The sequence below is a fragment of the Pipra filicauda genome, unplaced genomic scaffold, assembly GCF_003945595.2.
Source record: "Pipra filicauda isolate LSUMZ 115617 unplaced genomic scaffold, ASM394559v2 scaffold4_size7858003_pilon, whole genome shotgun sequence".
Classification (NCBI taxonomy): Eukaryota; Metazoa; Chordata; class Aves; order Passeriformes; family Pipridae; genus Pipra; species Pipra filicauda.
The window spans coordinates 4,315,579-4,338,558 of NW_024104643.1; the positions used below are offsets into that span (position 1 = coordinate 4,315,579).

At 40.4% G+C, this 22,980-nt stretch overlaps 1 protein-coding gene and 1 long non-coding RNA gene across 3 annotated transcripts in view; one reads left to right on the forward strand and one right to left on the reverse strand.

Annotated features, from left to right (window-relative positions):
* Nucleotides 1-511: 511 nt before the first annotated feature.
* LOC114003452 lies at nucleotides 512-2,361 on the reverse strand. Its single transcript, XR_003546242.2, has 2 exons — nucleotides 1,569-2,361; nucleotides 512-962 (listed from the first exon to the last, which is right to left on the reverse strand). It is a non-coding gene; the product is annotated as an uncharacterized LOC114003452 (long non-coding RNA).
* Nucleotides 2,362-2,474: 113 nt separating this feature from the next.
* The window catches only part of HERC4 (HECT and RLD domain containing E3 ubiquitin protein ligase 4), a 31,058-nt gene continuing 10,552 nt past the window's right edge, over nucleotides 2,475-22,980 (forward strand). The window contains exons 1-16 of one of the 2 annotated variants that reach the window (XM_027750488.2): nucleotides 2,475-2,577; nucleotides 3,349-3,501; nucleotides 4,682-4,971; nucleotides 7,670-7,829; nucleotides 9,115-9,191; nucleotides 11,148-11,369; nucleotides 12,306-12,397; nucleotides 14,740-14,870; nucleotides 15,855-16,015; nucleotides 16,385-16,461; nucleotides 18,532-18,656; nucleotides 19,178-19,237; nucleotides 19,572-19,683; nucleotides 20,021-20,210; nucleotides 21,080-21,252; nucleotides 21,933-22,049. In XM_027750488.2, the coding sequence (XP_027606289.1) occupies nucleotides 4,746-4,971; nucleotides 7,670-7,829; nucleotides 9,115-9,191; nucleotides 11,148-11,369; nucleotides 12,306-12,397; nucleotides 14,740-14,870; nucleotides 15,855-16,015; nucleotides 16,385-16,461; nucleotides 18,532-18,656; nucleotides 19,178-19,237; nucleotides 19,572-19,683; nucleotides 20,021-20,210; nucleotides 21,080-21,252; nucleotides 21,933-22,049 (1,923 nt within the window). In that variant the 5' untranslated portion in view covers nucleotides 2,475-2,577; nucleotides 3,349-3,501; nucleotides 4,682-4,745. The remainder of the gene's footprint in view (nucleotides 2,578-3,348; nucleotides 3,502-4,681; nucleotides 4,972-7,669; nucleotides 7,830-9,114; nucleotides 9,192-11,147; nucleotides 11,370-12,305; nucleotides 12,398-14,739; nucleotides 14,871-15,854; nucleotides 16,016-16,384; nucleotides 16,462-18,531; nucleotides 18,657-19,177; nucleotides 19,238-19,571; nucleotides 19,684-20,020; nucleotides 20,211-21,079; nucleotides 21,253-21,932; nucleotides 22,050-22,980) is intronic. The other variant, XM_027750489.2, reaches the window with a different exon arrangement.

Consider the following 22,980-nt stretch of genomic DNA (forward strand, 5'->3'; position numbering starts at 1 on the left):
CTATCACTAGGCAGTAGGCAAGCATTGCTATTTTAATAACGGCAGGGCAACTGAAAATAGTTTCCTGCTTGTTGTGACCATCAATAAGAAGACTGTGCAATGGTAATAGGAAACCCTCTGTGCTAAGGCACCTAGAAGGAAATAAATCCCATCCCTGAAGTTAACCAGATTTACATTTCTTCTTTTCCCTGGATTTTGCACCTCTGAGTTCTTTGGCAAGTACTAGAATGGACAGTGGGAATTTTGAGGTGCAATGAGCCCACGGTTCTTGTGACTGCAACTACAGGACCCCATTTGGGCAGGTTTAGTGCCAGTGGATGTAGGGTGGGTTGTACCGAGTGCCAGGGAGCCCAAGCAGTTCTGGGGCATCAGAGCATGTACTCTCTTCACCCCACTGCCTGTGTGTCTTTTGCCCCAAGGAGGAAGGTGCTCCCTCAAGGCAGTAAGGCAGGTAGGATATGGTTTCAGAAAAGAAAATGGCACAGAAAAGAAAATCTGCTAAAGAGGGTGATAAGTGGAATAAAAATATGGCTTATACTTTATTTGAAGACACATTTGAATTATGCAATTTACAATAATTTGATTTTAGGATTAAAATAATTCTTGTAAATAAAATAGCTGTGTCTATTACAGAAGGAAGCTGACATCTGTGCAACACTGTATGTTGTTTCATGCTTTATATACATTTTATTTAGTGCATTAAGCCAGTTATATCAAGTGACTTCTCTGTGTAAAAGCTGTATTGGGCATATAATGTTCTCTTCAAGTACATGGGCATATCCCCACATGCTGGTCAGAGGACACACTGCACAATGAATGACAGTATTTAAAATCCACTGTGTAGTTATTCACGGTTACTGTTCCGGTGGGCTCCCAAATAAGGGGAAAAGGAAGCTTAGAAGGCAACGAACTAAATGTTTTCCTCCATTTGCTGTGTCACAGCTCCTGCCAACCTTCTGTTCCTAAATGCAGAATGGCAAAAGGCAAATCACTCACATTTCTCCTTTAAATAGCAAAACTAGGGATTTGCTGCCCTGAAAAGTGCTGCATCTTTTAGCCTGTCAGCCATGCAGCCGTCTCATTTTCTCTATGGATGAATTTAGTATTTCTGGTTTTGATATTTAGTGATAAACCTACAATCACAAATCCCGAGAAGTCCTGTAAAATTTCACCTATTTACATACACAAAGGAGTGTTGGCTGGACCAAGACATCCTGTGTGTTGAGATTTTGTTAAATGCTTTCCATTACAGGGCAAAAGGACACCAAACACAGAACCTTCCTCAGCCCCAGTCTGCAAAATAACTTGCTGTCAAGTATGCCTGGTCCTGACCATTTTTCACTTCCTGACCTACATAAAGGTGGATCCCAAAACTACTATAAAGAGGCTACTAAATAAGGAAGCCTGATTTGGATTCCCGGCCCGGTCCAATTACATAAATTGCAATGGATTTTCCTCCCAGAACTAAGCAAAATACTGGGGGGGGGGGGGGGGAAGTGTAAACTTCTCTTTAGTGGCTCACTAGAGATAAGTGTTCAGTGGAAAAAAAAAAGTTTTACCATGCCCACCTTGGGTATACTCAGGAAAGCTGGTAACCGGAATGCAGAATTCGGAAAACTGCATTTATTTCTGCGGGAGGGACACAGCAAACCCCCAAACCCACCCTGCTCCCTGAGCAGGAGGGCCACGCAGGGCTGGTGATCGCACCGCCGCCTCCCGCTGCAGCACCGCCACCGCGATCGCCCTCGGGGAGGGATCCTGCGCTCTCAGAACTTAATGACAGGTAATTGGAGTATGAAGAACACTTTGTTCCTGCATCTCCCAGGCGGATCCAGTTCCTTCCCACTCACTGATCTCATTCTTTTCGTGCCCTCAGAGATCAAGCAGAGGCTTCTGCAGATCACGCACAAGGAACAGCAACACGCGCCCAAGTCTCTGGAGCAGGAGGAACGCGCCACGCGAGGACCTCTTCTCAGGGAGCGCTTTGCCCCAGAACCTACTCCAGTTTTTTTAATTCTCAGTTTAAAAACACTGATGTAGCACAGCGAAGATCTGCTTTACAGCGCTCCCTTGTTGCCGAGCCAAGAACGCGCCCAGCCAAGAAGGCTGCAGTCACCGGAGCGAACACCCGCGCCCGGCCCTGCGCTCCGGCGGGCGCTCTGGCAGCACGGCGGCGTCACTCCGGCACCCCTCGCTTCGCGGGCCCCTCGTCCATCTCATGTTTGCCGTCAGCTCCTCGCTCCGCCTCCTCGCAGCCCAACGGCAGGAACCGACACACGCGGCGGCTCCGAGCGCCGCGTCCCTTCCGGCGCCCCGCAGTCCCGGCTCCGCACCCCGCAGTCCCGGCTCCGCACCCCGCGGCCGGGCCCCGCCGCCGGCCCCGCGCCGCGTCCCCGGCCCTGCCCACGGGGCCGGGCGGGCGGGGAGCGGGCGCTGCGGTCCCGCCTGCCGAGCCGGCGCCTGCGCGGCAGCGGCGACCGGGCCTGTCACCGCGCCGCGGGGCTGCTCACGCTGCTCACGCCCCGGCGGTGCCAGCGGGCGGGTTGGGGACCGGAGCGCAGCGCCTCGCCGCCGCCGGTGAGTCCCGCCGGGCCTCTCCGGAGCCGGGCGCTGCTGCCCTCCGGCCCCGCGGGGCGGACGGCAAAGTGGCCGCGGGAGCGGGGCGGGTCGGGCCGGGCCGGGCGGCGCGGCCGCGGGCCCGCGGGGGCAGGTGCGGCCGGGCCGGGGACAGCGGGACGGGCGGCGCCGCCGGGCACCCGCGCGGCGCGGAGGGGACCGTCCGCCGCCCCCGCTCCGCCGCCGGGCCGCGCCCTGCCCGCCCTGCGCGCCCCAGCGCGGCGGGCCCGGGGGCCGAGCCCCGCGGGGGGAACGCGGGCTGTGTGCGGCGGGGCGGGCGGGGTCCCGCGCACGGGGCTCGGCCTGGACGCGCGTCAGTGCCCGGGCGTGGCGGTCACAGCCTGCGCGAAGCGTCCAGGCGCTTCCCCGGCGCCGCTCGGCGCTCCCCGCTCGCCCGGAGCGATGCGGGGCTTCCCCGCGGTCCTGCCGGGTGTGGGCTCGGGCCGCTCTGACGTCAGTGCCGCGGTGCCGGGAGCTGACACTCGGGCTGGCCACGGACAGGGGTGAAAGTGCCGTGATTTGAGACCAAAGTACAAAACTTGGGGCACTGACTCCCAAAAGATAAAAACCAAAACAATCCAGCCCCACCTTCCATGGAAATACATATACGTTTCAAGAGAAAAGAGCGCTTTTCTTATTTTTTTTTCCCCTGCTGGAAACAGAGATAAATCTTGGTTATAGAAGTCTTCAAGGACTATAATAATACGTCTTTTCTAACTTCTTGTGTTGCAGGTTGAAGCTTGCCTTGCAGTCACTGCTGCAGATGTGTGACACGTGCTGTTGCACAGCCATGTCTTAACTGCAGTCTTCCTTTCGATGTCTCCTTCTGATTGTGGTAGGATATAGCTAGGGAAATATTTGATCATGCCTCACCACCTGAGATAGGTAAACAGAATGCAATATATTTTAAGCTGTTTGGCTGTTTTGGTTTGGTTGGTTTTTGTTGTTTTGTTATTCGTTTTTTTTTTTTTTCTCAGTGAAGCCACAAAAATAAGCATCTTGTTTACTGTATTTTGACTTTTGCAGAGAAAAATAGTTTATCTGCTGTGCTGGCAAGAATTCTGCCCTTTGGGGTGTGTAATGCTTAGATGCTAACTGGTGTCTCACTTCCCTGAGCAGTTTTGTATTTAGGTGGTTTATGTGTGTTATGATCCTGAAGAATGTCTTCCAAGTAATGGTACATATGAAAATTTATAGTAATCTCACATTGGATTGCATTGATTTTTAAATTGCTCTAAAAGTATGGGGAAAATTACTGCCCTGAAAGTACAGTATGAGTAATAGTGAAAACATTGTCATAAATTCTTCCTCGTATACAATACTGAAAATGAAAGAGAAGTGTAGCTTTGTATCCTTTCCAAACAGATGGAGAGTCTGTCAGCACAAATACTGGTAATTGCAATTTAGAGATTAGGGATGGAGGTTTGCTTGGGGGAGTTGTGGCCTCTTTTACTGCAGAGTAGCTGAAGCTGTAGCTGCTGTTGATTGCAGTGAGAGGCTGGGGACTTGAATTTCAGCTCTTTATTTTCTTTTAAATCGTAAGTTCAGTTGACTCATAGTTGTTCAAATGTAATGATTGACACAGCATATTGTACTTCGAATTGCATAACTGGATTGATCAGAGCTGACCAATTTTTTCCAAGCTATGAGTCAAGTGTTGTTTTTGGAGATGATCTTGAGGCCATACACAGTGCTTTATGGAGTCATGCAGCTCCTTGAGTAAGGAAAGTAGCCAGTACTGTTTCCTTGGAAGATGTTTGAGGTCGTTTCTACTGGCTGGAATTGGTTGTGACTGCTGTTTAAAGAAGTTTTACAAAGAACGGTATTTTAAATTTTTGAAGCAAAGTTTTGTAAAACCAAGAACCTGCACATTTTAAAAGTTGTATCTGAAATGGAAAGGAAAGCCATTTACTGCAGAGTTAATGCAAATCCTGTCCAAGAAAGTAAATCACATGTATATTGGTATATCAAAGTGAGCACATGGATTACATGCTGTATAGAAAATAATGTAAATGTTGGGGACAATACTGAAAAATGTACATTTTCCTTTTTTTTTTTTTAACAGCTACAGAGAAGGGATATTCTAGAAAACTGAAGTTGGAAGTTCTCTGATCAAGAGAAGCATAAACATGTTGTGCTGGGGAAATGCGTCTTTTGGACAGCTTGGATTGGGTGGAATTGATGAAGAGATTGTTTTAGAACCCAGAAAAAGTGACTTTTTCTTAAATAAAAGAGTCAGAGATGTAGGATGTGGACTGAGACATACTGTTTTTGTCCTGGTTGATGGGACTGTTTATACATGTGGATGCAATGATCTAGGACAACTAGGGCATGAAAAAGCCAGGAAAAGACCCGGTAAGTTTGTAAGTAATGAATTGTGGAGGTTACTTGTGGTTGTGCATGTGGTTTTTGTTTTATTGTGCTACATCAAACCCAAGATTGCCAGTGTCTGTGCACGTGCTGAATTCATGCACAGTAGTTCTTCCAAGAATTGGACATATTTTTCACTGGAAGAGCGTTCCTTTGCTTGGATTGCTTCTTGTGATAGTTGGAAACAACCAACTGTGAAACATGGAAGTCTGTCCTATTTGTGTCTGCTGTGCAGCTGGACACTGCCACTGTTTTTGTTTCTAGCATGGAATCACTTCATTGAAGGCTGTGGGAGACTCAGTGGCTGTTCTAAATCTCAAGGGGAGGTGACCTGCTGCAAGACATGGATTAGTATTGTACTATATGTATCGGTTTGGCTACTGAAATATGAGTATTTGACATATCACAGTCGAGAAACTTACTGTGTGTTTTTTTAGTTGTCTAATATGTGATGTAGAGCTGGTCTGATTAAAGCAATGTTCTTTTTTTTAAGAACTAAAAATAAAACTTTTGATAAAAGACGTATCAGCATATGCAGCACTACAGGAAGAATATTTGGAAAAGCCTAAAAGGTGCCATGTGAAACTTCTTAGGGCTTTTTTCTTCTTCCTACCTATGTCCTCTGTGGGTTTCTGCTCCCTGCTAGTGCAGTTCTAGAGCAGAAGTGGGTAAACATCTTGCAGGGGCTGCAGAGGAGTGTGCACATGGGCTCTCTCCAGAGCTTGCTTGTGAGTCATAGCTGGTGCTGCTGAGAGCCAGGGAACAGTGCTGCTCACACTACTCACAGCAGAACATAACAAACTGGAAAGGCTTAGTAAGAGTTTATTCTAATCACTCCTATAGCAATTTTACAGCTTGCTTGGCTCAATAATTGACACAAATTTTTCAAATGGAAATAAAGTGTCATGCGAAATTTTAGTGGTTCACCTTTACTCAGAGCTTTGGCTTTGATGCCAGTTAAAGATTCTTGGTTTTTTTATGTAATTGAGATGTAACTTTTTTGAACTAATTTGGTCTTCTGTTGGGAAACAGTATGTGGATATTAAAACTGATAGACTTTAATCCTGTGCTTCATGAACATAGAGAAACTGAGAACTCAGCTTGTCACTTACTCTGACTGCTTGTTGCCCACTTTGAAAATTATGCTGAATCGTCTTTAAAAGTTAAAACAAAAATATCTGACTTCTAGTTTGTATGACCCTTCATATGTAATGGACCTGCTATAATTTTTTTTTTAACACGCTCAGACACACCAGTCATGAGGATTGTAACCTCCTCCTCCCTAATTTTCCTTTCACCTACAGGTTGCTGATTATACTGCTGAGTGTTGTACTATGAAGTCAGGGCATTAGTCTAAAGAGGCTCAGTATCTTTACAGATGGGTGGATGTTCTCTTTTGAATGCACTTCTGCTCACTGAAGATAATTTTGTTGCTGACTGCGTGTCTTTGCCACCTCCATGTCACCACTGGTATTATTTAGCCGTGCCTTCCCTCTTTGCTCCCCACAGAGCTCTGCTTGCCACAGGGATTGTGTGAATGTTCCTTAATCCATATTAGGCAGAGTCAGCCTGGCTAGTTCAGCAGCTGGTGAAGATAGCCTGAGCTAATCTGTGTGCTGGTGCCCAAACTGGAGAGCGCTTCCATGACCTCTTCCACTGGCAGAGCTGTGGGAGACTCGTGGCTGAATTGGGGTGGTAACCTCTTTAGTCAGACCAGCTGTATGAAAGAACTTATATCTGCTGCCTGTGTTAGTTTATTTTGGAACCTGAGCGCCTGTCATGTTGCAGATAACATTAGCTATTGTTTTGAAGTTGACTTAGGCTGTTCTAGCCTGTGTTTGGAGAGCACGTTACATTGATGATACCACTGGCTTTTTCAGTGGTGAGAATGTCCAAGCAGGCTCTTATCTAAGGGGACTATTAAAAATTCCAGCTTTAGTGACAGGCCCTAAGGTATTTCCCCATGTTATTATTGCTGAAATAAAAATGTTAGACTTCTGATCACAAATCATAACCCCCAAAAACCCTCCTTTCTAAGTATATTTAAGGGTTTTGATGCAGGCTACTGGAAAAAAAAAGTGACAGATATTTTAGTGTGTGCTTTTCAGAGGCATGCACTGTATGGCTAGAAAAATTACTCTTTAGGATCTGTTTCTACAGTATTTTGCATTATAAAGAGGACATTGTGCAGCTCATTGCAAAATCAGTAGCTTTAGTCTGTAATTTGCCCTGCCTTGTTTTGCAGGCTTTTTTCTTGATAGTGAATAGGTGAATTTAATTTGCTGTGGTGGAATGTTTTCCTCTTACATAATATCTACACGTGTAGTCATTTGACAATAATCTGTTTGACCTTAATGTTAACTGGGTTTCTGCCCTCATTTTCAGATGGCAAGGTTAGAAGGGACCATTACGATCAAGCTGCAGGTTTTGTGCACTTCGGTGTGTTGTTCCAGATACAGTTGTTATTTGACTACTTTGGGGTGTCAAATTTAACTTTTTTCTCCTAGAACAGCATGCTTACAATTTTAAATAGAGGGTGTTTCAGCAGGCTCCTGGGCTTACTTCAGTGTAATTTCGATTCATATCATAGTGCTGAATAAAAGTGTCTGTAACTGCCCTAGCTTGTTAGGAGTTTGTTTTTTTTTTAAAAACAACTAACTTTATTTGTTTGTTTCTTTTTTAGAGCATGTTGGTGCACTGGATGCCCAAAATATTGTAGCTGTATCGTGTGGAGAAGCCCATACCCTTGCATTAAATGACAAGGGTCAGGTATATGCTTGGGGTCTGGCTACTGATGGACAACTTGGCTTGCCAGGAACAGAGGAATGCATCAGAGTGCCCAGGTTAAAAATAGCAGATAATAAGTTGCCTTTTTTTTTTCCTTAAATAATGTGCTTAAGTCACATCGGTTAATCTGTTCTGCTGTTATAGTTAAAAGCACACATTAGAAGGTGTATATTAGCTATGACACTTGCATTCTGTAGGCAGTTTCCTTTCTCAAAAAGTCAGCTTATGTGGGAAGTGTGTTATGGGTTTGCTTGGTTTGGTTTGTTGCTTTTTGGGGTGCTTTTATTTTTATTTTTTTTTTTTTTTAATAGTCCTCTATTAAGAATGAGAGTTATGTTGGAAAAGTAGGATAGGTATTTTAAGAATGTAAATGGGGGTTGATAACTGCCATTTAAGAGAAGGTGAAGAGAAGTAAAGTGTTAAACTTCCAAAACCGGTTGTGGGGGTACATTTGAAGAAAGTACATTTGCTGTCTGATCTTTGTACTTCAGCTTCCTCCCCAAAGTTTTACAGCTGTGACCAAACCTAATTTTAAAAATGAACGCTGTCCAGGTTCACTTGCTTGTTCCCAGAACAAGCATTCTAGCTACCTGAAGTCCACATTTTTTGCCTAGGAAAAAGACACACAAAAGTGACAATTCCTTGGAGCTTTAGTAATTCATGACTATCTCTGACACGTGTATAAATATGAAAAATATAAACAACAAATACTAAAGATATTATTTCTGCATCAAATTTTAAAGCCAACAGGCCCTTTAGAAACTTCTGATTTTCCATTGAAAATGGAAAGCATACTAGTTTTAATGCACATTTGGATGTATTTGCAGCTTCTTTATAATATTGTGCAAAATGTAATAGCTCTGTAAACTGAAGTTTTGATTGACGTTAATGTTGGTAGAGATGAAAAATAGTGTTCAGTTTTTACCAGAGAGTAATTACATTTTTGTATCTAATATTGACATAAAGAAGACTGTAAAACCTTTCTTCTTTTGGAAACTGGGAAGTAAGAATTGATTTCTTCTTGCATTCTTTATTAGTTCCTCCATTCAGCTGTATGACATCTCCTTCTAGCACATGAACCTCCCTAATTCTTCATTATGGCCTTTTACAGACTTAATTTGAAAATAAGACCAAACCTGTCCTTAAAAGCGTTAGAAAAGCAGCTGTTTTGACTTAAGGCTTTACTAAATACCTTCTAGTTAAAGTTAGGATGTTTGAATTAGTTTCATGTGTGCTTGAGTGAAAAGGATTCACTTTTTGTATATTATCTTTTGATATGACTTTATATTCCATACCACAATCTAGTAGCTTAATTCTTTCTCTGTTTTCTTACCCCAATAGAAACATTAAAAGCTTATCAGAGATCCAAATTGTTCAAGTTGCTTGTGGTTACTATCACTCCCTAGCACTCTCAAAAGGTAAGCCAGATTATTCTGAAGTTTTGTGTAATTTCTTACCAGGTAGTTCAAGTTTCCAACATTTATTTTTAATTTTTAAAAGGAAATGTTTTTATAAAACATGCTACCACTTAACACAGGTGGGATTTCAAGTTGGTATGGGCAGTGTAATTTAATGATGGAAGCCTGACTTTAAAAAATAAATGTACAGACAAATGTCATGTTTGTTCTGCTTTTATTTCTTTTTGTTTTAGTTTGTTTTTTTTTTTATCATCTGGCTTTCAGGTAACTTCCTTGTTAAGTTGTGTTGGTTTTTTTGGTCCAATTTCTTTCTCATCCTGCTGGGATGTTGCTTTGCCACTAGTCTGTTTTAACCTGCATCTTCAAGTTACTGAGACTTGCAGGAGTGACTCCTTTTGGCAAAACCTCTGTTTTCTTTGTACTTCCATGATTAAAATGTAATGTCACGTTATAACCCACCCTTGGAAAGGTTTGGCCTCCCTTGTCTGATTAGTAAAGCTCTCCAGAAAGGAACGTGAATTTAAATTTGTTGCTTGCTTGTTTCGTCATGACAAGAGAGAGTTGTGACCGAAACTTTCACTTGGAAGAAGTGGCTCCTGGAAAGTGTTAATGGAAACTTAGAAACTCAAAACAAAAATTCCAGGAAGATAGTAGTTTGTTTCTTAACAGTACATGTTTAAAATACAAACCAGATAAGGTGTGGGGAGGGAGGTGTTCATTGTATACAAATGATTTTTTTTTTCCTTTAAATATAGTAGTTTACATGGCCTATATGTGCCTTGATTCTGTGTGTGACTCTTCATGGCCTCATATTTTCTGTGCCATAATGTATTCCCAAGTGCCTTTATCCTTATAACCCAAAGAAATGCCTTTGTTTCCAGGGCAGGCAAGCAGAGGTTTACAAATAACCCTTTGCCTGAGTTAAGATCAGCAGTAGAATGTGGGGAGTATTAGAGTTGTACTGTTAAACATTCTGTTGGTCAAAGGTGCAAGAATGTCATAAATTTTAAATTTGTAATTTAAAATTAACTCAGTGTTTTAAATAATTGCAAGCTTCACGTACAGCATCACTATCCTATGCCAATTCATAGATCTACAGCTCTGTTTCTGTTCCTGACATGCACTGTTGGGGTTTTTTTTTTGGGTTTTGTTGTTAAATAAATAAAATCAGAGAGACCTGTACCCCAGGGGATGGGTTTCATTGTTTTCCCATCTTGATAAAACTCTTATGGGAAAGATGGAGATAGGGGAGACATAGGAAGCATTGTGAAGGGAACACTGCTCTTGGAAATGTATCACATCAGCAAAAGCAAAGTGTTTTGTGATGAGGTGTTGATCTTTAGGATAGTAAATACCTCAGCAAAACAGTGGTTGATCAGTAGAATGTTTGGAGGCAATCTTAACATAAATAGCTCTTTGACTTGTCATTCTTTAAAATGATTTTTTCTTTGTAAGGCATCAAATGACATTATAAACTTTGTGCTTCGTTGATCATATGATGAAGACATTGTTTTGAAATGTGTGTCTCTTAAACTGTGTGTGGAAATTCAGTGTGTTACCTTAGAAAAGCTTAAATGAGGCTTTTGATGGGAAATTGGAAAATTTTGCATGTCCAGTATTGGCAGATCTCTGCAGAAAAATCTATGTAGTAGTGCAGCTTCCAGTGGAACAGTATCTTGCTTTGTAATAATCAAACTCAGTTTATCTAACACTGTTGAAACAGGAATGTTAAGAGAAATTTTGAGGGGTTTGAGTACTATTTAAATACTTTGTCTGGTGAAATATTTGAGTTGAATGCCTGCAAATTACACAAGAATGCTTAGCTTCAGAAGTCAGTAATTTGTAAGCATTTTGAAACTCAAACATAACTTTTAGCTTTTCTTACAGTGGATAAACATAGTATAATTAAACTGTATTGATTGTGTTTCTTGGTTGTTTATTTTTTCCTTCCAACAGGAAGTGAAGTGTTTTCCTGGGGACAAAACAAATATGGCCAGCTGGGCTTAGGTTACGAGTATAAAAAACAAACCTCACCACATATGATTAAATCTCTGCTGGGAATCCCTTTTGCACAGATTGCAGCAGGAGGAGCTCATAGTTTTGTACTAACTCTTTCTGGAGCCATTTTTGGATGGGGACGCAACAAATTTGGGCAGCTGGGTCTAAATGATGATAATGGTAGGTAAACATTGCTGCAGTAAAATTCCATGCTGAAGGGTTTGGGTTGTGAATGCAGGGACAGCAGTACTAGAAAACAAGCAGACAGGACAAACCGTTGTTGAATGTTGTCAAAGAGTGCTGGTGTCACGTGGGGTTCCTGAAGAAGACACAAAGGTGTCTTCTTTCCTCGGTTTTGTAGTGAGAATTCTGACAGTGTTGTGTTGAAATTCTGAGCACAGTTTAGTAATGAATAATCTATAGATGGTTTCATGAGTTCAGATTTTCTCACCGGTTCGTTGTTGTCAACACCGTTTAAAATAAGTGTGTTGTAAAGAAAATGCACATCTGAATTAATGCCTTAATTCCGATCACACTCATATAATAAGAAGATTTCACATGAGACTTCAGTTGCTTCTCCATATTCTTTGGAATGTGTAGAACCCCAGTTTTTTATGTAGCATCACTTCTCAATAAAATCCCTTTTTTGTGTGCTGATACAGTTTCTTGCAGACATGTTAGCACACCTAACAGATTTGAAGACATTAGCATTAAAAAGTTGCCTTTGTTCAGCTGGATGACAAAGTTGATTTGTTCTGATGATGGAAGGAAGTTGTGCTTCCTGCTCGTTGGGTGCTCGGGTCTATTATGCATTTATTAATATCAAGCTGTGTGTGTGTGAACACACATTCCAAAGAATACCTACTGGCACTGACTTACAGGAACACTTTAAAAACGTGGGTTCCAAAGTGTTTCAGTGCAGCAGTCCCTGGTTTTGCTGCAGTAACACTTCCATTTCCAAGATCCGTAAACTCGGTCACAAGGATTTGCATTGTGTGCCAACAATTTCAGAGTGCTTGTTTGACTAGAACAAAATTAGAATAAACGAGCAAAACTGTTTGGGTTTTGATTTTTACTTAAAAAATAGGTGACCTACTGCTTTATTAAACTGTTCAGACAGGTATGTTCCTACACTGCTAAAGTCACTGAGAAGTCAGAAGGTTGTTCATATATGTTGTGGAGAAGATCATACTGCTGCCCTTACGAAGGTACAATACTTAAAGATATGTTTCTGCTTCAGTTTTTTTAATGTTTCCAGGAAAAGGTGCTGTCTGAATAGGAAATAATAAACTAAATTCTGAATAAATGGCTTCTAAGTTTATTGGATAAAGTTGAGGAAACAGTGGTTAAATATTTGAAAAAAATCCCCAATACAGGAAATTTTTCAGCAGTCTTTTTGTCGGAGTTGGTGAAATTGAGCATACAAAATATAGCATTTTTGATAGGAAACTCTATGTTGCATTATTAAAATTATGCAGGTATTGAATTTACTTTAGTGTATCCTAAAGGGATGAGCTCTTTTCTGACTGTAATGTCTCTAGCATTGCTGTGTTCATGATCAGACCAAATCACTCACCAAGTAGGATCATGGAGAAAACAGACTCTTCCTTGGGGAAGTTCATTTATTGCCAATCATAAGTGAGAGTACAGTTAATGAGGAATTACATATTGCAGGTATTATTGTGTGAGGTTCTGTGAAAAATGGGTCACTTATTTCAAAATAGATTTGGGAAAAAAAGAACGTGTTCTGTGTCAGTGCAGTGTGTTTGTACAGAGACGTAGGAATTAAAATTAAGTATTGATGATTAAAATAGAGAGGTGATATATGTCAAATTGCCTGATACAGAACTGTTGGCTAAATGCATTATTTGGAACCTTACTTTTAAACTTTTAAACTTATTTGGAAATATTTGGCAGCAGCATAGAATATATAATGCTGCTGCTCATTCTTACACTCATTTTAGTGGTGAATATTTTATTTCAAGCATCAAGTTATGGTAAGTGCTTTTATTTTGTAGTGGGTAAAACGATACATGTCTTAATTTAAATGATTGACTCTTGGACTTTTCTTTTCAGGTTTAATAGTTGAATTAGACTTCAGCATTTAAATAAGTATGTGTTAATGTTTAGACATTTCCTGCTTGCCACTCTCAGGAAAAAGTAACAATTTATAAACAGAATATTTTGAGCTTACCACTGAGAGGAGTAGAAAACAATTTTGCCTGTTCAAGATTTGGAAAAGTGACTAAATAGCCAGTTCATGTCCAAATCTCTTGAGTTCAGAGTGTTGTTATAGAAGGCATTAGGATTTTGGAAGTAATTATTTTTAATGTTTTATTTCTGGAGAGGGAAAAAAAACCCCTGTGTTTATTTACTTTGGGTAAATGTATGGCTTTTTAAAATATGTTAGTTTGAATTTTTATACTGCAGCAAGTTAAAACTTGTTTTGAAGAGTATCTGCATAAATATGCTCATACCTTGTTTATGGAAGCTTAATTTTCTACAGTGAGAGGAAAAGACTGTTCATAAATAATTGCTTTTCATCCTAAAATATTCTCTCACTTGGAAAAAATGTGTCAACTTCCTTATCCTGAAATTTATATTGATGTTGAGCTTTGGGAAATACAGAATGTAAAGCAAGCAGCAATCTGTAACTTACCTTCTAAATGCTTATTTTCCTTTTTCATATATAGAAGTTAACTTCAAACTTACTTTAAAGCTGGTGGACTCAGTGGATAACTCTGTTGTCCTTTGCATGAGAGGCCTTGCAGAACCAGGGGTTTTGATACACCTGTAGTAGACAGCACTGTGTATATTTGTGAGCATTGTGCAAGTCCTTCAGCTGCAGAAAACCCTGTCACTGGTTGTTATCCTGACTCAGTGACGGAGCCTGACTTGCTCAGCAGATGTGATGATTTCCAGCTGAGGTCCAGGCTGATGCAGAGTAGAATTGAAAGAAACAGCTTTTCATTTTCAAATGCTTTGAAATTGTAAAGTTTCAAAGTTGTTGTGAGGTAAGTTGCATGATTACTTGCCTTACAACACTGTTGAAATATTCTGATTTCTTATGCTTTCAAATAAGGAAGCTGTTTCAGTCAGACTCTGCATCATCTGCCTGAGGAGAGCAGCTTCCTGCTTGCTAATTGCATTAGAATTTGTATTCAGAGTGTCAAAGCCAAAGTAGGAGTGAGAGTTTATATACTGTTGTAGTTTATCAAGAAAACTGGAAAAGAGGAAATAAAAACGAGGATTAGTGTCTGTGAATGACACAGGTTAATGGCAGGACTGTTGTACAGTGATATGGAAATGACACGAGTGTGATTTAACATGAATAAGGTAATACTTCACAGCTGTGCCACATTTTCATAACTCCAGTTAACTTATGACCCTTTTGTGTCTCAGGGCCCTCTTATGCTTATGTATTTTCTGTCCTTTCCCCACAGTCACAAAATCATCAGACAAGGAGATTTATTATTAAATCTGTAATTTCTGTTAAGTTTCTTGTTGTGAGATATCCTATAATTTTAATGCAAATAATTTATTTGTTTAGGAAGGTGGGGTTTTTACATTTGGAGCTGGAGGCTATGGTCAGTTGGGTCATAACTCTACAAGCCATGAGATAAACCCAAGGAAAGTTTTTGAACTTATGGGAAGTGTTGTCACGCAGATCACTTGTGGCAGGTAAGGCCTATTCTGTGCCAGCACTGTGAATCTTAAGGGTAACTTGTTTTGTGTGAAACTTCATATCTATTGCAATATGAAGTGGGGTTTTCCTTACCCTTCACGGTTAGGGAGAACAAGCTGATCCCTAACAAAAGGTATTTAAAGATGTTACTGGGATTTTAAAAGCATTCAATAGAAGAACTAAAGGAAGTTATGTGTTTGAGAGGCTCTGATTCTCTTAACTGAAAGTGTGAGCAATAGTGTGAAGTGTGAAGGTGTTTGTTGCTGTCACTTCATCTTTTCCTATTAAAGAACAAGTGTGTTTGGGAAGGTACATGAGCAGCACTGAGAATAAGTGTAAAATTTGAAAATATAACCTGTTTTATGAGGTACCTGTAATACTGTATGGCAGTTCAGTTCCTCATGGGTTTTTTATTCTTTATATTACAGTAGCACCCAAGAAATGGAAAAAATTCCCAGCACACATGAAAATACAAAGAATTGCACTCTAAGAAAAAAAAAAAAGAGAGAAGCAGCACAATCTTTTTAAAAAGAGAGGGGCTCACCATTATTTGGGTTAAAGAATACATAAATGTAAAGGCTTAGTTGACATTGTGTGCATTCACTCCCTTTCCACAGTTTACAGAAATTCACTGCTGGTTCTTCTCAGGCTTGTGATTGGAGAGAGGACATCTAGAGTTGAGAAGGATGGGAGGTGAAAGGGGATGGAGGCAGTCTGGTAGAAACTGGATATTTCTGAATGTCTAGAGATGTACTCTAAAGGTCAGATGGGGGCTAAGCACTGGCATTTCCATTCCATGAACTCTTCCATGGCAATGGGATATTGCCTATTGGAGCACATGCCAGTGTATTGCCAGGAGAGAAGTGGAGCACTGGATGTGACAGGACCTTTACCATAGTGTTTAACAGAGTTCTTAGAGTGGCCTGCACGAAGCACGTTATAATGCTTGGGGTTTTGTTGCTGACTTCTGTTTGCCCTAGGCAGCACACGACTGCCTTCGTTCCTTCCTCTGGAAGAATTTATTCTTTTGGACTCGGAGGAAATGGACAATTAGGTACAGGAACAACCAGTAACAGGAAAAGTCCCTTCACAGTGAAGGGAAACTGGATTCCCTACAGTACTCAGTGCCCCATGACCACAGGTAAGCAACAGCTGGTGTATTTACTTCTTGGTTTCCTGTTGCTTCATAGTGTCTTAAAATTGTTGAGATTTCAATTAAGTATGGGCTATCACCACTTTCTTCCAAGCAGTTTGTTTCCACTGTGTTCCTTACAGTCCACTCCTGCTGTAGGAAATACATGCTTACTTCTGTGGGGTTAGGTCCTCTGGTAGCACTACGGCTAAAACTTAACCTCAGGTAAAGATGGTCTCAACTATTGTATTGCAAAGATATGCTTCAGTGAGGTTCTGCAACAAAGGAACCTTCTTCTAACCAAGTGTTGATTGCAGTGTCTTAATTATTTTTCAATTTCACATTTTCACAGTGCCCTGTTTTTTATTGCTATTGCAGAAAGTGAGGAGTGTTACTGTGTCAAGAGAATTTTCTCTGGTGGGGACCAAAGTTTTGCACACTACTTTTGTCCTGAGGTAACAAATTAAATATACTTTGTTTCCAAAGCTTGTCAAAGTTGAATTTTAATTTTTCTTGTGCATTTTAAAAGATTTTGAAGGTGACTGTATTGTAAAGTTTGTTGGAGCAGTGTGGAAGCAAAACGTACTAAGGGAATGTAGCAATTGGAGGACTTGGATCCAGTTAGTGAGTGTTAGCTGTCAGGAGGCTCTTGAGACTGTCTGGCATAACCTTTTTTCTTGATGGATGAATGCACTTCTTTTCATGTCATAAAGGAAAAACCGATGAAATATTTGAGCTCTTTACTCCTGCCCAGTCCTCCTCAGTAACTCCTGACTGCAGCTATTCTGTCTTCTGCTCTGTAGCCATTTTAACTTACCACAACATTTCCACAAAGGAAACAAATGAAGCTTTTTGCTAAAAATTGTAGGTGGTTTGTTACATGATAGTTTTATGCTAATCTTAAAAAACTCAGGTATTAAAAGAACAAGAATTAATTAGTTTAAATTCTAGTATTTTAAAAGGGAAAAAAAAGTCTAGGAGGACTTTACAGTAAAAATGGCAGTGTGGAAGTGTGATGGAAAGGAAATGCTATTGGAGGATGAGTTGGGAGGAAAAAACAAGATGAAGTTACATGAGACTGTTTCCAATACAGCACAGCAGATATTAGACCATAGGGATTAATGAAGCATCAAGAGTTGAGTGTGTAGGGTGAAAACTAATTTGGACAGAAGGGAAAATGTATTTCAGTGGGGAAACGTGTTTGTCAAGAAAAACTGAGTACAGGTCAGACTTGCAGCAGCCCCTTGTGCTCAGAGCCTGTTCTGGTTGTACAGAAACAGCAGTTTTTCTAGGATTGTTTGGTTGGGTTTTTTTTCTTAATTCTGATTGAGTTTTAACTATTGCTGTATTTGAGATAAACTTGTCTAGCAGGTGTAGACTGGAAAAATTACTTATAGTATAGGCTTGAAACTTCTCTGTTATAACTCCCTCAAAAACTTCCTTGTGTGCCGTTTTCGTAATTACTGGAGTAGTTTCTGACTGACTAATTGAGATGAACTGGAGACTGTGAATGCAGACATTGTGGCTTGTTCTGTACGAAAAGTATTAGCAATAGATGATCTTTGATGCTGAAAAAGTATCCCTCCTAGTACTCTTTAGTTTGGTAATTTGTATTGAATTCTTTCAAAGTTACGTTGAGCACTGTACCCCTGGGACTTGTGTGTCCTTGCCAGTTGAGGGGGCACAGCCAAAATCTGTTTGTTTTCCCAAGTCAGTGTTTGGGCAGCTCGGTTCCCTGAGTTGTGTCATTGTGAGTTAAGTGACACTTTGGCTGGACACAAGGGAAATGGCAAGAGGCTTCCTCATCCTGATGCTGTAGGATGAGATCAGAAGTGCTAATTTTTGGCAGCAGATAGTTATCATACTAAGTCAGCTGTGTCATGCTCAGCAGTCATACTCAGACTGCACCATCAGGAGAAATATTTCCTTTTACTAGCTTAATCTTATTTTTTGTGCTATTTACCATCTCTTTTTGAACCAATGCTCCTACATGATCTTGGTTCTCCTCTTCACAATTAGAAGTCTTAACGGAATTCATTTTACGTGAGCAGCACTTCAAGATGCAGCTCGTCTGATGATGCAGTGCACATTCAGAGAAACATGAGTCATTCTCAGGGGAACCTGATGGAAGTGGGGTAGAAGAACAGCTGTCTGAAAAATTGAATGGCTCCTTTTCTGTGTGCTCACAGCTGGGCTGGGAGCTGAGTGGCTCACTGGCTGGAGAGGAGATGCTTGCTGCTCATGTCTGAAGCTTGTTCAGTGTTCCCTGTATAGGAGAGTACTGTATGGTTAAGGAGTTTGCTGTGCAGTAAGCTGTGCTGGGAATTAACACACCACTGCTTTCACAATGAATGCAGAAGGGCTTGAATACAGTAAATTTTTCCTTGGGTCTATCTCACAGTAATAGTCTGGGTAGGCAAATTGTCACTCAGTGGAGAAAGGAGCTGCTTGACCACAAGGCTGATTTTTCTGGAAATCAATTTTGTATGCCTGATTCTTTATGCTTTCTCTTAACATTTATTTAGAATATGGTGCCACCAGATGACTTTAGGTACCCTGACCTTTTGAAGCAGATCTGGACTGTGAATGAAACGTTTATTCAAAAATTGCTGACTTTCCCATCTGGAAGACTTCCTGTAGAAATAGCTAAGTAAGTGATGTTGAGGAAAGAAGTTGTCTTTCATAATTTTACTTATGAACTGAGTATTAACAGGGCTTTGGGCATACATAGACAAGGCTGTTTTTAGTTACTGATTTTATGATGTGCAGAGCTTTTGCTGTGCTTTCATTGTTGTGCTTGTTCAGTAGTTTAAATCCTTTAGACTGTGTCTCTCTGTCCCAGTTTAGATGACTATGCAAGATTAAATTATCTAATTGCTCACTGAAAAATAGCAGTACATGTAAAGGAATATGAAAACAACATCTCAAAGGTTATTGCTTCTACTTTAATAAAAGAGGATACAAAGCAATTAAATTGCAATACTTGCTATGATTTAGCTGTCTTAAGCATTTTCTTGAATGGAAGGTTTTATCTTGTATTGTTTAGTCCCATTCAAGTCAGAGTCCCATCCTTTGTACAATGTAATTTATTAGGGATTACGTACAGTTTTCTTAGCAAATGCTAATTTGTAAGAGGCAAACAAAATGTAACATTCCTGTGAACAATTTCAGTGAAATCGATGGAACATTCTCCTCAGCTGGGTGCCTGAATGGGAGCTTTTTGGCTTTGAGGTAGGTGCTCCTGGTTTTAAACAAGTATTCCTGTGGTCAGCATTAAAGGTGGCAGCTGTCTCAGTGTCTCCTGTTTGAGAGGGAATGCCTTCCTGGGGGCTTCCCTGTCTTACTGCTGCACTGAACCCACAGGTTAAACTTCCAGCTCCTTTACTGCCAAGTGTTGTCTTACAGTTAGAGAAGACTTTTTTCCAGTTGCTTCTAAAGTCGTACAAGCAATGGAAGTCTGAGACATTTTCATTCCTTAATAGGTCTCAAATTCAAGGTGGGGGGGAATCTTGAGTTGTTGAGAACGCAGGATTCAGTCTTTCTGTATTTTTTTTTCTTTGTGCAGCAATGATGACCATTACAAAACCAGCACTAGATTCTCAGGGGTTGATATGAATGCTGCTAGACTACTATTTCACAAACTCATACAACCTGAGCATGCTCACATATCTCAACAGGTTTGTGCTGCATATTTTCCTTATATTTGGGACTCTCTTTCTACATTACAAGTCTCCAGCAATACTACTCTTGTGCTTGCTCCAACCCTTTAAATATATTTATTTACTCAATAATGTATCAACTGCAAATGTGTAAAAATGTATTGTGTTCTAACAATTAAGTAACACATTGGCATGCTCTATTTTAATATTTACCATACTGTCTTGTCTCTAAATGTATAATAGTCTTAATTTATAACTCTTAATTATTGTTTTCTAGATCAGTTTTTATATAGGTGAGCGTTTGTTTGAATTCTCAACTGCATCAAAATAAACAGAATTTTGTGATGTGCTGTAGGTGGCAGCTAGTTTGGAAAAGAACCTTATTCCCAAATTGACCAGCTCCTTACCAGATGTTGAAGCTTTGAGGCTGTATCTCACTCTACCAGAGTGCCCACTGATGAGTGATGAAAACAATTTCACAACATTAGCTATTCCTTTTGGAGCAGCTATTCTGAACCTAGAAAAAGCTCCTTTGAAAGTTCTTGGTAAGAAACTGAATTTCTACTGTTGAAACTAAGGATCTCTAGATGAAAATATAAAGAAGTTCCATCAATAAAGACTTGGTCGTGGCAACACCTGCCGTGTATTTACAGTTCAGTAGAATTCCCCAGTGAGAAAGTTAAGGCTTAACATTGCTTGGTGTAAGAAAACACTTATTCTGTTGCTTCTGGATGAGTTAACAGGCCATCCCTATGAATGCATCTGTTATTTTAAGTTCTGGAGGGATTCCATTTGGGAGGAGTTAAACCGTGCAGTTCAATGTATTTGCTGTGTGTCTTTGCCCTTTAAAGTGACAATGATGTGGTCAGACAGCTAACAGGCTCTGAGCAGCTCACTGAAGTGTTGCAGAGCAGATGTTCAGTTGGCTTGGCTCTGCCTTCAGCACCTGTTCTGTTGCTTCTGAGCAGTTCATCTTTTCTCACTGATGCTAAGACGTGGTCTTCAAATATGCAACTGAGAGTAGCTCTGTTTTTTGGCTCTACTTCCTTGCACCTTCTTGTTGTGGCTCCTGTCAGCTGAAATTCAGCTTAAAGAACCGAGATTTTAGAATATTTCCTTTTTAATTGATACCTTTTTGAGAGGGTCCTTTCTTCTTCCTCAGTTATTTTTTGCCTTGTAACCTGTCTCTTGTGCTTTTCAGTAGTTTTTGGTGAGAGTAAAGAGCTTGTCTGCTGTAAAGAAAAGCAAACTGATAGTTTTTTTTAAAGGGCTGATGTGTAACAATGATGTGTTAAAACTTTTTTTTTTTGAGTAATTGATAATTATGCTTTCTAGCCAGACCTGTTTTTTTGTTAAAAGGATATCCTGGCATTGCAGTGGCAGTACAAAATTTGTGTTCACTGTGTGTTGACAGAAAATTGGTGGTCTCTACTTGAACCTCCACTGTTCCTCAAGATAGTGGAACTCTACAAGGATGTCGTAGTCCACCTTTTGAAGCTGTGCAAGATTGGCCTTCCGCCTTCTGATAGAAGAATACTTACCAATTTCCTGCACACAGCTTTCAGAGTTCTGGAAATACTGCACAGAGTATGTTTATGTCATTTTTAAGCAATTACTTCACTGTTTGTCAGCATCTGTGTCCTGTGTAGTAGTTAAAAGTTAAGTTACTAAAGAGTTAAAATACTTAGCATTTCATATACAGAAATACCTGTAGTTGTTCTGTCTGGACCTATGAACCATTGGGATTTGGATTTTGTTAGGATGCTTCTGGATTAAAATTATACTGTAGAGACAAGCCTTCGTATAAGGCTTGTATAAAGTTATTTTTCCATGTCTTTTTTTTTTTTTTTTTAAAGCTTAATGCTTTTAAATGAAAACTGTCCCTCTTCTCACAGGTAATGGAGATAGTGTTCATACTGTAATTAAGAATAGAGTTATTGAATCATAGTGCAAATCCAGGAGCAAGTATTTATTGCATTGTATAGTGTATATGTATATTTTCAATGTTCCTGTGAGATGATACAGTGTTTGAAAGTGGCAGCATTGTTATGTGACACTGTATGCACAGTTAATTTTATTTTTCTTTGAATCTTTGATGGGATTGTGAATAATCCACGTATCCATTGTTTTTTGCTTTCTTGTAGGCACTGTTGTTTTTCTAGAATTTTTGTAGTAGCTGGGTATCTGTGACTGATGTATCAAATGCTTGAAAAACATGGAAAATATCCCTCTGAAAGCTAATAAAAAAATAAATTGCACTTCTTTAGGTAAATGAAAGAGGACAAGTTATACAGTATGACAGATTTTACATTCATGAGATACAAGATTTGATAGATATCAGAAACGACTATGCCAACTGGTTCCAGCAGCAGGTGTTGGGAATGGTAAGTTGTGTTGGTTTTTATCTGGGTTTTTGTGGGGTTTTCCTCCCATGTTTTGTTTTTGTTTTATCCCTTTAGAGAGGTCTGTAGATTCTCTAAACATGGGCACTTCACAGTTCACTGGTGCTGAACAGACTCATGTCAGGTATGAGCTAAGGAAGAATTGTTAAGTAGCAGTGCTTCTTCTAGGGTGTCATTTTTAGGACTAACACTGCTCAACATTTGAATCTGTCAATTAAACAGTGATTTAGAAGGCTGTCACTTGAGACTTGCCATGTCAGGAAAGTTAGGAGAGTAGTAATTCATGATAGGAAGATGTCCAGAATAATCTGCATTGCTGTATGAGAAAGCTGAAACTGTCTTGGATAATGAAGGCAAGAAGTGTAGTAGGGAGTTGCAGGGGCAGACAACTGATGTATTCTGAGTATGGCAACAAGAACTGAGGTAATTAATTCCTGGATCTGTAAACAGGAGAGTAATAAATGGGAGTAAATTACTGACTGTACAAAAAATTAGGGAGTTGGATAGGTTTTTGCCACGGTTCTTTGACTTGAGTCAGGTTCTTCTGACTGTTGAGTAAGTTAATGTGCTTTTTCTACCAACCTAAATTTAAGTTTTTTGCAACAGCATCTGAAAGGTCCTGAACATGAGAGACCTACTTTTGCTGTGTTTTATGAACGCAAAGGAAGTGATGCTGTGTCCCAAAGAATTAAAATTGCAATGTAAGATAATAACAGTGGGGCTGCTGGGGAGTGTAGAGAAGCAGTGAGTCAGCACTGGCTGACAAAATAACCAGTGTGTGAGGAGGCTGAGGTTGGCAGCTCAGAGGGGTGGTATTCTAAATGTCATGGAGAAGCCAGGGGTGAGCACTGCAGGGCCTTGGAACTAGGGACAGGCTGTGTATTTGGAACAGAGGAGGGTACGGAAATGGTGG